Source organism: Ochotona princeps, chromosome 20 (assembly GCF_030435755.1).
Source record: "Ochotona princeps isolate mOchPri1 chromosome 20, mOchPri1.hap1, whole genome shotgun sequence".
Classification (NCBI taxonomy): Eukaryota; Metazoa; Chordata; class Mammalia; order Lagomorpha; family Ochotonidae; genus Ochotona; species Ochotona princeps.
This window is the reverse complement of record NC_080851.1, coordinates 27,548,344-27,562,862: the sequence shown is the minus strand read 5'-3', so window position 1 is coordinate 27,562,862 and position 14,519 is coordinate 27,548,344. Positions and strand designations below refer to the sequence as shown.

Sequence of the window (14,519 nt, the reverse complement as noted above, 5' to 3'; positions counted from 1 at the left end):
AGCAGATGGACCAACAACACAAAGGTGTTTTCCTCCACCCTGTAGGAAAGTCAGGTCCGTTCTTGCTCAAATCCTGAGTCTGGAGATATTATGGGATGCCAAGTCAGTTAATTAGCAAATATTGACTGGATGCACACCATACACTTTGTACGAGGCTGGCAATAAATCACACGTTTGTATCTAAGTAACAAGAGAGCAGCTTCTGCTAATAAAAGCAGGGAAAGGCCCCTCAAACACGGCATTAATGAAATGTCAACCCCTGTGACTGTGATCATATAATTTTATAAGTATTTATCTCATCATAACAAAATGTTACACTACTGGGAGTTCTAACAGATTCTAGACAAACTCAACTACACAGCAGGAGGTGGGTGATGAGCCAGCTAAAGCTGGCGAGGCCCAGAACTCCCTTGCTCTCAATCTGAGGGAAAACAGCGGTGCGCTGAAGTGTCCAGCTTCCAGAAAGATCCTTCTGATAATTCTCTACTTGTTTTTCCAACATTTTGAACACTCAGGACTTCATCGGTACACAAGACCACCTTAAACAGCTGCTTTTGAAGCATTCATGATTGATTTTACTTACTCAAAGGGCAGAGCAACAGGGAGGTAGGGAGGGGGCAAGGCAGAGAGCCTGAGAAACATGGGCAAGAGGGAGGAGACACACAGAGACATGTTTCTCACCCTCTGATTCAAGCTCTCACCAGGCTGGGGCCAGACTGGAGCCAGGTGCTGGGACTCAATCCAAGTCTCCCATGTGCACGGCAGGGATCCAGTTCTCTGAGTCCTCCAGAAAGCTAGAATTAGAAGTGGAGTTAGGGCCCTGGCACAGTAGCCTAGTGGCTAAAGTCCTCACCTTGCACGTGCCAGGATACCATATGGACATCGATTGTGTCCCAGTGGCTCCACTTCCCACCCAGCTCCCTATTTGTGGTCTGGGAAAGCAGTCAAGGATGGCTCAAAGCCTTAGACCCCTGCACCTGTGTGGGAGACGAAGATGAGGCTCCTGGCTTCAGATCAGTTCAACTCCAGCCATTGCAGCCACTTGGGCGTGAATCAACAGATGGAAGATCTTCCTCTCTGTCTCTCCTCCTCTATGTATATCTGATATTCCAATAAATTAAATCTTTTAAAAATAAAGACATATTCACATATTCTTAATAAAACAGTGGAGCTGGGACTTGAACCGAGACACCGTGGTAGGATACGCGATATGCGATTGTTGGAATATGAAGCACGATCTTTTTGCCATGCGCACACACAACTATTTCCAAAATGTGTGAAAAGTGAAACCAAAATGTCAATCTACTTTGGTGTTAAAAATTTTCGAATCCATTTGTATAAGGAGTGGGGTCTTCAGCATATTTACAGAAATGTGTATCATGAAAAACTACACATTGATTTTAAACTAATATACTAAGTATTTTATACATATGCTTAAAATACATATTTTCTTCAACTTCTGAGTGAAGCTGTGGTTTCTATGGCCGGATTGCATTTCAATCTCTATGACTTCTAGGATATTCTTGAGTCTTATTGACCTACTGGGAAGTAAAAGCAATGTTCATCTATGTGGATTGTGTCTGTAGTCTGATTTGGAACTCAGCAAAACTCTTCTTAGCTCAAAAAATCCTCACAGTACTTCACTTGGTCTCACGGATGAAGTTTGGGGTTTTGAACTACATATACTATAGTGTTGCTTTGCTTCTAGTGGCCAAACTGCCTAATCTGAACCCATTACCTGTACCTGGGTCTGTGTCTAATCATGACCATGAGGTGAGCAGCACGGGAGCAGGGCCTCGTGGCCATGGTGGGCATGGCAGAAGTCCTTGGCGCTGTGACAAAGCCTGAGCTGCTAACAGGTCAGCCATCCCTGGACGGAGCTGTGCTTGCTGTGAAAGGCGACGTCGGTGTCTATGCCGCGACGGCCATCAGACCCCTCCAACCCGGACACACAGACTTCACCCACAAACATCGGAAAAGTGGTTTTCTATGATACTCTAACACTTGATGTGATTATCTGTAATTAAATTACGGTCGAAGAAATTATCAGCTTAAAATACAGCATTCAGAATGACTGCTGGACTCTACCACATTTTTTTTCCTAAGACAAAGTGTCAGAGGCAGCAAAGTGGCAGAAACAGATCGGAGTGAGCTGTGGTTAAGTGCAAATGCAGTAGCAATGAAAGCCATTTGTATCGCCCTTCCTTCCTTGGACACATCCACATGACAGCCCTATTTCATTTCTTCATTCAGCTCGCAGGCCAGATGGCATTAGAATCATTACCTCACCTTGTTGTGCCTAATTACTACAATCAACACACTATTTTCCAAATTAATCATAACAAAGTAATTTCATTAGTAACACAGCAGGCTGTTGAATTATTAGCATCATAACAGTTTGCAAACAATTAAACTTTATTTGAACCTTAAAAATTTGCAGAGTGGAACATTATTGTAAGATCTAATGGCAATGCAGTACAAATTCAGTACTGAGCAAATAATCAAGCAAAATGCTATATGAAATATGACTCACAATCACCTTTGGAAAAAAATGAGCTCTCTAACTGTTCGCAAGAAAACAAATAAACGCTAAGCAAACATAATGAGCACATAGCAATTAGCATATTTTTTTAACAAGCCGTGTTGCCTGACTTCACATTAATAACATTATTATGATCGTGACGAGAGTGTGATATGTTGTCAAGGGTGCAAAGAAAACTTTCTCCCTGTTAGTTTGCAGCTGATTCCCCTCTATGAAGATAAAGGAGTCATGGGCCAAGGTCATTCTCCCTGTCAGTCCAGCTGGACAGCTTTTGTTTCCCCTCGTGCGTCTCCCACCTAACCTCGGGTTTATAGAGAACAAAGGCCAGGGGAGCTCTGGGCCCAAGCACCACCTGCTTTCTGTACTGTCCCCATCCCCAGAGCCTGGCTGCCTTGGAATCACCGGGCATCCATTGGCGAAGGACTCCCTCTCCTGGATTAACTGCAAATCGAGGCAGGAACTCTGCTTTACCTTCTGGGCCAGGCTGAATCTGTGGGGGGAGGGGCTGCAAATGGTTTTGCGAGCGATGAAAAGCTGCTGCCATCTACTGGCCTGGTGCGGAACACCTCTCTGAACCCGGAAGCAGGAAAGGCTTTGCTGGTCTGACTTCAGTCTGGATGGGTTCACTGTATTTCAGTAGTGCCTTACAGGGAAAAGGTTCCCTGCACAGAAGAATCTCAGAAAACTCCAACTTGACAATGTCCACATACATAAATGAGTTTACTTCCCATCCCTAAAACTGAGATTTGGGTGTGTTTTGTCTGGTTTTTTACATTTGAAATTAGCCACGGAGCTAATGGTGTATAATGCTAAAATGGACAGTCTGGACTACTGCTTATTAATAGCTTCAAATAAATACTTGAGGTTTAAAATATTAGTAGCTCATTCGCATGGGCACAACTTTTATGAAGCAGAGCTCTGGTTACGAGTGTGCACTGTGAGATGTTGTGAACAACCTCTGATTCCAAATGTGCTGGAGAAGGCCCTGCTATAAGACTTGCTTAGGCAGCACAGCGCCCTGGAGCCCAAATGTGGGGCTGTGCCCACCTCCCACCTGCTGGTACGGGCCAGCACTGTGGCAGATGCCAGTGTGCTGTTTCACGGCAGGATTCTTACACCACAACAGAATGGAGGAGGGTGAACAAATGCTGGGTTACGCCTTTCCTGAGTTGATTCTTTCTAACATTTTAATAGTGGTAGGATAATGTCTCTTAGAAACATTTTTATTGCTTTTAACATAAACAGAAGTCTAGCAGGAAATGGTGGCGAGCCCATCATGTGTCATTGGTGAAGCCCTGCACAGACCAGCCCGGGTCCCACAGTGCAATTGAACGGCAAGTAACAGCGCCACACCAACCCTAACATTCTGTTCTTTCTTACGGCTCTGTTTGGTATGATGTAACTTCACCAATGTATAAAACTGCTTTTGTGAAGACATGCTAATATTCTGCAGAAAAAAATTTTTTTAAAAATCAGCTACAAAATGTCAATATTGCTATATTCTTTGGCATCTACCAAAAAGTTGCTTTATCCATAAAATTAAAATTTCTTTGAAATTGCAGCTTACACACTAAAGCATATCCAATAATTAAGAGAAAGTATGGCTTACACTGGAGGCGGCAGGGATTCTACTGCAACATGAAACAGCGACGGATTCCTAACCTCACACAAATCAAATGGGCAGATCAAAACTGTAATTATTTCTTTGCAAAATAGCAACAAGTGTAACTTCACTGCTTTTATCTAATCTACATGAATACCCCCTCACTTAATTTCACACCTGGGGACTATTTTAGTGAACAACCACGTGAAATTGAACAGAGTCGAGGAATGTTTGCCAAACGCGGCGAGGTCGGGGATGCGTCCTCCTGCCTCTCCACGATGCTCTCATTTCAAAGTATTCTGCAGGCAGAAACAGAAAGTTGCATTTTTGCTTTTTTTTTTTTTCCATTAGTCATAATGCTTTTTTTTCCCTGCTCAGAAAAAAAAAATAATTACACTTTAAGCTGGGAAAGAGGGATTAAATGTTTGCTGAATATTTTGCCAATTTAGCTTCTTAGAAAGGCCATAAAAGTGGTATTTTACCAAAGAGGAGAAGGTTTGGGAAAACAGCCAGTTATTATCAAAAGAACTTTTTAAAATTATTCCCATAGTAAATTCTGTGAAGTTATTTTAAAAATTAAAGATCAAGCAGAACAACAACAAAATATTTCAGGGCATAATCTTTGTATTATCAAAAAAAATTACAAAGACTTAAAAAGGCAAAGAATCATAACTAAAAGAACATATGAGCTATTACAGAATATTGGATTAAAATGTACTTACCCGGGACTCTCAAATATCATACATCTCCATTATGTAGGCTTTAGGCACCAAGCCAATGGCTCCTTTCATTTCTCCTACCCACCAGCCATATCTATTGTATTCCTAATTGAAAACAATATGCAGTATTAACCTTTAGACGGGCATAAGTACAATGTTGTTTATATGCAACTTCTCAGAAATGCTATTTCTTTTTGTAAAGTTGCAAGGGCTTTGAGCTGCAAATGGAAACATTTTCATCTTTTTGTTTGTTTGTTTGTTTGTTTCTGGACACTTTAAAAATGCTGTTAGGCAATGACTTAAATTAACATCTAACACAAAGCCTGCTTGTGACTGGGCGTAGAAAGCAACCATAGTCCCTCATGATAAGAACCTGGGAAATGAAAGCACTGAGCGAGTGGGTGCACCGTGTCCCCCGCGCCCAAGCCTGGGGACACTGCCTGCAGGTTCCTGCCAGGGCTAGATGCCAGCAGGTTAAACCCAGGACTTGGGCACTGCACCTGCCTGCAGGACGCTTACCCTCCACCCAAGATGAGGTTTCTTTGTCACAACAAACTAGTTCCTGTCTAAGCAAACTCCTGCCTCTGACAATGACTTGGAATGCAACGGCCTACGTGCCCTTTCTTATAGAGACACATTTTCAACAGGGAAATTACTAGAGCATCAGTGAACACCGATGCATCTAGTGGTACACAGACAACTGTTCTACAACTTAACTCCTGAGTTGAGTCCTCTGAAATCGCAGCCCTGAGACGCCCTGGTTCCTGTTGTTGCTGGTGAACTACCTCCGATGCAGGACAGGCACCGGGGTTGGGGGGCAGGACAGGCCCACCCACCAGCGGAAAATCAAAAGGAAGTCAAAGCATCTCAAGTTCGCAAGGCAAAATATTAATCCAGCTATGAAACGGAGTGATGGATGAGTCGCTTCTGCATTTACTTTCTGACCTGAGGCCAACAGCCCTGACTGGTCCTCCTGGTCTCTGGCTTCTCCCACACTGACAGACACAGCAGTGCTGGAGGCCTTGTGAATGCTTCCGGATTGGTCTCCCAGGTCTGCCAGACTGACGGATGGACTTGGAGCACAAACGTATTTAATGTGGAGTGAAATACAAACAAAGTAAAGTGAATTACAAGTTTTAAGAATCATACCTTCCGAAAAGCAATACTCTGCACAAAAAGCATTGCAGGACTCAAATCTAATTTTTCATATAAGATAAATTTTTAAAATCAATCCCCAATGTAATTCAATAGGTTATGATTTTTCCAACATCTGAATCATAGGTGCATATGCACATTGAGTTATATGTGGGAGAGCATGTTAGCACCAGCCCAGGCTTACTGTTTGTATTGATTAGTACACTGCACAGTTCTTCAATATCGATACTGGTGTAGCAGCATTAGCATGTATTGATCTATCAACAGAATCTATCGATAGAGAGATTATAAGATGAAATCTATTGGTGTTTTTCTCAAAATCGCAGGCAGTGTCAGGACTGGGTTTACGGGAACAACACAGCAGAGGTGGCAGGGGGAAGGAAGGCTCACAGGGCCCCACTCCCCCTCCTGAGGCTCAGCTCTGGCCGGTGGCAGTGGCCCCAGGGCTCGTCAGGTTCACAGGGTCACTGATGTGCCAATGTAGTGGACAACACTAAGGAGAATGGGCTCATGTCTGGCCCTCAGGGACAATGACTGTGCTTTAAAATGGATCCATCTCTGGAAGCCAGGATTAGCAACCATTACATCCTAACAGATACCTAAATAAAACTGCCCTTTGCAATTCTGAAGGTGACAAGTACAATTAGATCCTAATACTTAACATAGCAAACGCACAGAACCTTCCACAGGCCCCAAGGTCTGCTCTGTAAGATTTCAGAGTGGAGAATTAACAGGTGAGTCTCAGGGTGGGAGCTCTGACCTGAGGCCAAGCTAAGAGTGAAGAACTAGCCCATCCCCTCTTCCCATGGTGGCCACAGAACACACGCACAGCACAGATTGGTGACTTGAACCTGCTCCCAGAAGCGTGCCTCAACGTTCTTAGAACTAGACCGGGTTCTGCTGTGGTGACTGTCTCGTACTATCATTTGAGGGCCCATCTCCACCCTGCTCCGAAAGCCTACTCCCATCTGTGGAGCTTTCTAAGAGACAACATCCACTACAAACGGACAACAACTTCACAAAGAGTAGCTGAACGGAAAGCATGAGGGCGGGCTTCGCCAGCCTTACAAGTAGCAGTTGAGGAAGGAATAGAAGTTTTAGACTAAAGCTGTTCTTAAACCATTCACTTCATTTTAAATCACTGAAAAGCATACCTCAACATGAAAGTACTCTGAGACATCGCAGATCTAATTCAGAAAAAGGTAAAAATAAAAGCAAGACTATTTATTCCTTCGCATTCATAAAGAACTCCATAGAATACTCCTGTGTGGAATTAAGAGATAAGATAAAATATAGGGAGGTAAGACTCGAAGAGGCAAATTTATGGGTTTACACAGCAGCCATTAGAATCTGTTGAGGAGACTGCAAACACAGGGGCTTTTCCTCTGATCATTACCGTCCTCTGTACGAGCCTCCGGAGCACCATGAATCCCAATTAAACCATTTGCAGCCTATAAATTGGAATGCAAACGCTGGTTGGAGTGCAGTGTTCTAAACTTGGGCCTGAAGACTCAGTACTACACTAAGTTCCCTTCGGAAGCAGAAAATCAGCCCAGCTTTGCCTTTCTCCTTGGCTGCCCCAAACAAGCAGAATCCCTGTGAATGATAGGGGACTCACAACTGATACAAGAATATGCCAATTATGGATGGTTCCAGAAAGTCACAGGTGAAACATGTAAAAAAAAGAAAGAAAAAAATTCTTCCACATTTTATCTTGTTAATAAACAGAAAACAAAGAGCCAGGCCCTAGCAGGATGCCATCTGCATCTCTGAAAGGTTAGGAAGTACCACATCATCTTTATGGGCACAGGACATCACAGGTAGGAGAGGCTCTGCCATCTGGCATCCTTCGCCCTCCTCGGCTGTGCACAGCCACCGAAATGCTAACGCAGGCGAGTGACTGTGCTTCAGGAGGGACTGATAAAATAATGAAGAGTCCTTTAATCTACAGGAAACCATTCTAGTCAATTTACAAGAAATATTGCATCCCTTTGTAGGACGTGTAATTATTTTCTATTAATCATGCACTATAAAGCTACATTATGCGGTTATTCTGTTATCGCTGGAAAGCGGCCTGCAGTCAGTTTCTGACAATGTTAGGTAATTATGAACACAAAGCTGCTTTCTCCTCCCGCAGTAATGCTATCAAGATCCAGAGGTGTAGGATGCTTATTGTATAAAAATAGTACTCAAAGGAAATTTAATATCACTAAAATGGATGGCTCCAAGGCAAAGTGTAACGTGGCAGTCAAAGAAGAAGAAGAAGAAGAAAAAGAAGAAGAAAAGGACAAAGTCACTCAATAATGCAGGATATTAGGTCGCCCAGCAGGGTTGCGATGTAACGCCTCTGTTCTCAACTTTCATACCATTAAAAGAGTTTTGTTTGTTTTGTTTTAGAGTTAAAATTTCAGCTCAAATTCATCTTCACGAAGCAGGGAACTAAAGTTGATTGTGTGTTAAGGTGGGAGAACAGACTCACTTTAATAAAGTGAAATAACTTTGTACACACGATACTGACATACGCCCGTGTTTACTCATGAACTGGACTCTCTCCCACTGTGGGTGGGTTAGTTCACACTGGAGACCTCAGTGGTTACCTCGGCCCTTTTCAGCACCAGGGTACTCATTTCTCAAGACTGTTAATCCACTTTCTGAAACCATATGGTAAAAGCATACTGCCTTAATGGAAACCTGAAACACTAATACGATCCTGTGATGTGCGAGCCCTTTCAAAAATTAGTTACTGATACGTGTGAAAGCAACAAAGCAACAGGTGTTAGAAATGGCAAGACTGCACATGTCCGTTTTGAAACATTTGGGGACACATGCTTCGAAAAGCTGACGGAAAATGCCTATTATGAAAAAACTATGCCTGGATTTGACCAATTGTTTACACTAAAATGAACTTATCTTTTAATGAACTTCTTACCCTGTGTATCTGTGCTTCAAAACATATTAGCCTTTTGTTGAAACTAAGTGATTTTATTTATAAAATATGAAGGACAAGAAGTTCAAGAATGAGTAAACTTCACTATTTTCCAAGGAGTCCTGTGGCATTTCCAAATTACTCATACATGTTACAGTAATAAGAAAACAAGACACATATGTAAAATACATGTTTTCTTCAAGGTCAACTCTTCATGCTCTTCATGCTGATTATCTCCACTTAGCAACTTTACATGAATCTTCTCATTTCTCATATATCCATCATTTCAAAAACTCTCTTATGAGCATATCCGGTTTCAGAAAGGAGGGAGAAGGGACCATTGTGGCACAGCAAGTTAAACCACTACCTGAGAAAAGAGCATCCCATATGAATACTGGTTCGGGTCCCAGTTGCTCTGTTTCTGGTCCAGTTCCCTGTGAATGCACCAGGGAGGCAGCACAAGAGGGCCCAGGTGCTCTATGGGTCACCTATGGGAAACCTGGATGGAGTTCCAGACTCCTGGCCCAGTACTAGCCAGGCATATGGAAGACCTTTGTGTCTCTCCTTTCTCTGTAATTCTGCTTTTTCAGGTAAGTAAATAGATCTTTAAAAACAACGTACAACATGAACCTGAAATCTGAATGCCTTCCTTTCACTATCTATACGTGAAGAGCTTGTGAGAAAGTTGGCACTCACAGTCTCTCAGGTTGAACTCACCAAGCTTCCTGGTGGCTCGTGACAATCACTTCCATCCCTTTATAATTTACCGTGCACGTGGAATGCCGTTTCTCTAGATGACAGAATCACTGTTTCCCACCCTCCACCTGCCCTGTGAGCTTCCTCTTTAAAGAAAGGAGACAAAGAACAGAGACGATGAGAATTTAACTTGCAGAACAATCGTAGTCTACAGCTCAGATCCAAGACACATTTCGTTCCAATTTGCACACAGTCAACTTTTAAGCCCCTAGGGTAAAAACTGATATTCCCCCTTGGGATTTGTGGACACGTGCTCTGCAACAGAGGTCCAAGGACTGCTCAGCATCGGGTGGTTCTGGCACCCAGAGCATCGCACACACCTACACACCACTCAGAACTGCTCAGAGATTCCCCACTGCATTCGATTCCAGCTGTCACCACTCCAGGTCAGCATCACTACAGGGCCAACCCTGCTTCTCTGCTGCTCCCAGAACCTGGGATGGTCTGTTTATCCTGCTGCCCAGCAACTCCAATCAGTGCTACCTCAGTAACCTGCCGATGGTGCTCGGCCAGCTCCCATCGCCTGGCCAACCTGTCACGCTGCACTGGCCTGCAGTTCCATGCTCCACACCACACTCAGGCCCACTCAGGCTCCTTTCCCACAGAGGCCTCCTCTCCCTCGAACAACGCCTACCCAGCACCTGACACCCGACTCCAGTCACTTGGCGGTCACATGTTTCTCTCTTACTTCTCTCATTTCAAACCGAGCATTTATTCCCAGTGAATTGTACACAAATTCATCTTATTCCTTCCACTAAAATAAAACACAGAATCACTGTGATCAGGAGAGGCCTTACATGGAATCTGTGGGCTGGCCAGGGCAGGATGTATAAAGGGTATTCAATAAACAGGTACAAAGTGAAGAAACAGACCCAATCTTCCTTCAGATGATGCCCTACTCAATTATCCTACTAAGTATTTTTTTGAGAAATGTACTTTCCAAAGGAGCAGCCTCTCCTTTATGTATGGTAGGCACATGCACATTTAAGGAACAGTAGTAATGGGGCTGGCATAACAGCACAGAGGGTTAAGCTGCTATCTGCAACACAGGCCTCTCAGCAGCTCCACTTCTGCTCCAGCTCCCTGCTCACACACCTGGGAAAGCAACAGAAGATGGCTCAGCTGGGCTCCTGCCAGCCACGTGGGAGACGCAGAGCAAGCTTCTGGCTCTTGGCTTGCGACCATTTGGAGAATGATCTCTTGTCCCTCTCTCTCTATAACTGCACTTTAAGAAAATAAGTCTTATTAAGAAAAAAAAGAGAATCTTATTAATGAATAAACCCACTTGGTTCTGAAAAAGGTTACGTGATCAAGGTTAGCTGCAGCTTACAGCCACCTGCTCCCATCCGTGGCACGCTCTCCAGTGTGTTCCACGGGATGCCTTATCTTGAGAGCTCAAGCCCTTAAATAATCTGTCCCCTTTGAACCTGAAGCTGAATAATTCTCATACGTGGAAAAAATAAGTTCAGTGGAATGTATCTGCAAACACTGCGCAAGATTAAGACAGAACCCTGCAAAAACATTACGTGTGGCAAAGACAAGGGAGAAATCTACTTTTTTCTTATTTTCCAGCTCCTTCTTATCATTCCTAAGGATCTGTCTTCTCCTGAGAACACAAGTCTTCGCCCGACTTCGTTGCTAACTGGGTAGGTGACCTTGGCAGGCCCCTAGTCCTATAGGGATGATTTTCTTTGCTTATATTTATATTTCTCCTTGAACCTCTGCGATAATCTAGTCACCTATTGAACGTAAATGGACGGGTCTAATTATGACACAGTTGGACCGTCACAGAACTACCTTTATGAGATCCTTTGCTGTAATTACAATCAACACTGTTTTATGGAGGCCCTTACCTGCCACTATTACAGTTGTTATATAAAGTTGCTGAGGTCAGGTAGCATAGCTAGTTCTAGAAATTCGAGTGAGAATCTGTTTTTCTTTTTTTTTTCTTTTTTTTTTTTAGTGATCAGTGCTAAGAAAAGTCAAGATCCCTCCTCTAGGATGAAAATGAATCCTTTGAAAGCATTTGTTCTCTGTCCTTTTTTTGGTTTGCCAGCTGAGAAACTGCCTCTCCTTGCTTCTGTAACTGTATTTGCAAATAAAAGTAAGATATATCTTAGAAATAAATAAAAACAGAAAAAGGGTTTATGTAACTCACAACTTTGGGGGCTAAAGTCCAGAATTAGGCCAGTCTGAGCTGCAGCGAGGGCTCCGAGGAGGCACTCCAGCACAGTGCAGAGGGGGAAGGGGCCAAGCATGCAGTGCGGGAAGGGGAGGGTCGGGCTCCCTTTCAGGGAGGAGCCACTTTTAGCAAGACTGCAAAGCTAGCACTAAACCACCCAAGCCTCTAGTCCCAGAACCTTTCTGGGACACACTTCAACTACACGCACACCACAGCAGAGAGGAAAGAAATGCACACAAAGGAGCACTCAGCCACACAGGCGCCTACAGGACGGGCTGTATTCAGGGAGACGCAGAAGGGCCAGGGAAGCCTCAACTGGAAACATCAGGTTGGTTTTGTTTTTCTGGCTACCCACGATCCTCCAAGATCACCGAGAGGGAGAGAGAAAGACGCCAAGTGCCTAGGCAGGGGCTCTGTGCGTCCCTGTCATGGCTAGAATATCCACCTGTTGGTGTCACATGGCCATTCTTCCTGATTTTCCGGCTAAACAGATAGAAAAAAGCAAGCATGGATGCTGATGAATCAATGAACTGCAGCCATACATGTTCTAGTTCAACTTCTACTGGAATGTGCCCTCACTGTCCCAGGCTTTGCTGAGCTCTGCCGGCTTTCTTCAGCACTGTGTGTGCAGCCTACACTGGGATCCGCTCTTATGTTCTCTTTCATGGGATTTGTGTTCTCTACAACCCAACTGCAGGATCCCTGAAACAAAACCTGTTTGCAGCTCCTTGGGATCCTGCTGTGCCTAACAAGTGTTCATCAAACACTTGCATTTTGTTAGAAAACATAATTTTGACCCTCTGTAAAACGTTTTAACAAAAAATTTTAAAATTATTCGACAGGCAGAGATAGACAGAAAGACAGAGAAACTTCCCAGCAGTTGGTTCACTTCCCAGATGCCCAGGAGGACCAGAGCTGGGTCAGGCCAAAGCCAAGAGCTGGAAACTCAACTCGGGCCTTCCGTGTATTGGCAGGAATTCAATGGCTTGAGCCATCACCACTGCCTCCCAGGTCTGCGCTGAAAGCTGGGGTCAGGAGCTAGCACCAGGAACCAATGTGAGGTTCTCCAATATGGGATTCCAATAGTCTTAATTGCCAGGCTGAGCGTCTGCTCCAATTGAGGATTTTCTTAAAAGAAATTCATAATAGTGCTGCTCTTTGAGGTTCACCTTTGCTTCTGGCAAACACCTGATCATTCTAGGATGGATTCAGCTACATAGGTCCTGTAGTTTGGCTTCTTCCCAGTGCAGGCCCATCCACTGTGCCCACTGCTCACCTGGCCTCCCTGATGCTGCCCCTGGGCTTACTCTCAGCTGCTCAAGACATGAAGGGGCTGAGCTGCCGGCCTGCCTCCGATAACAACCTTCCCCTTTCTGTGCCAACTTTGCTCTAGAATGCCTCCTGCATTGCATGCAAGAGAAAACTGGAAAATACTGGGACATAAACTTCCAAAAGAGGCATCCTGGAAGTGGAGCTAGAAAGATTTCTGAATGATGTTGTGTTCCTGGGTGGTTCTTCACTGCTAGGGAGAGGTGGGTACTAAGAAGATCATGTGGTTCAGGCTTCCCCGTACCTGAACCTGCAACATGCCTAGTGATGGCACAGATCTGCAGACATGCGTTCCCGAGTGCACATCCCCTGCCCTCAAAGCCAGAAAACAAAATCACATTTTGGAAGCAGCTTAGTGTCAGCGATGCATGCCCCATATTGAGATGCCCCAGTTACTCTTGAGCAGTTGGTCATGCTATTTGTGGCATGATGGGTCACACGGTGACAAGTGGAAAACCGAGAGAACTGAAAAGCACACTCCTCTCTGCCAGCAGAGCTCAGCAAGCCTCCCAGCGCTTTTTCAAAGGTCTGAATCCCCAAAAAGCTACAGAAACTGGATCTAGAGTCTCATGATGAGAAGCAAGTGGCCGACGACAGCCACAATTCACCAATCACCCAACAAATAGGAAAGGGGCACTGCATGGAACTCTAAAATGCACACTGAAAATGTCCTTTTGCTATGTTTAGTGAGTATTGTCTTAATCTACATTTCTAAGTTTTGATAACAAAAGAAATTCTCAGAACTGTAAAGCCAGTTACATGTGCCCTGTACTAGTTAAAATACCCTAGAATTCTTTATTCTATTATTTTTAAAAAATGTCATATGAAATAGCATGCCTCTGGCCTGCTGAGGTGCAGCTTGTCTGCTGTCAAATCCCTAAAAATTATTTATTGCTTAAAAAGTAAGGCTAAAAGTGGTTAGTGATTTACTGATAAGGAAAGATTGGAAGATGGAGCACTGGGAGACCCGAAGCCAGCACAGCAAGGCACAGTGACATCACCAAACAGGAATGCAGGGCCCTGGGATACCCCTACTGCTGTCACTGAGTTCATAAAATTTTACAAATGTGGCTCTCGGACACTCTCACTCACTACACCGGTACGCTCATGTTTTAGGTGGTAAGTTGAAATGCATTCTAGTCATTCAGCATGATTTTAAAACACTTCATTCCTAAAACAAACGAACAATTCATGATTAAAAGGTTCCACAAACATCACTTTCTACCCACCAAATGAACCTAAAACTAAGCCCTGTGCATCACAGCTAATTCACTAACAATGTGGCTGTCGGTAAAAATCACAAATCC

General features: G+C 44.0%; 1 protein-coding gene across 2 annotated transcripts in view; it reads right to left on the bottom strand.

Moving 5' to 3' along the window:
- Positions 1 to 4,363: 4,363 nt before the first annotated feature.
- Positions 4,364 to 14,519, bottom strand: part of SKAP2 (src kinase associated phosphoprotein 2) — a 145,709-nt gene continuing 135,553 nt past the window's right edge. The window contains exons 12-13 of one of the 2 annotated variants that reach the window (XM_004582427.3): positions 4,868 to 4,969; positions 4,364 to 4,444 (exon numbers count right to left, since the gene is read on the bottom strand). In XM_004582427.3, the coding sequence (XP_004582484.2) occupies positions 4,877 to 4,969 (93 nt within the window). In that variant the 3' untranslated portion in view covers positions 4,364 to 4,444; positions 4,868 to 4,876. Of the gene's footprint in view, positions 4,445 to 4,863; positions 4,970 to 14,519 lie in introns of those variants that run through there. The other variant, XM_058678013.1, reaches the window with a different exon arrangement.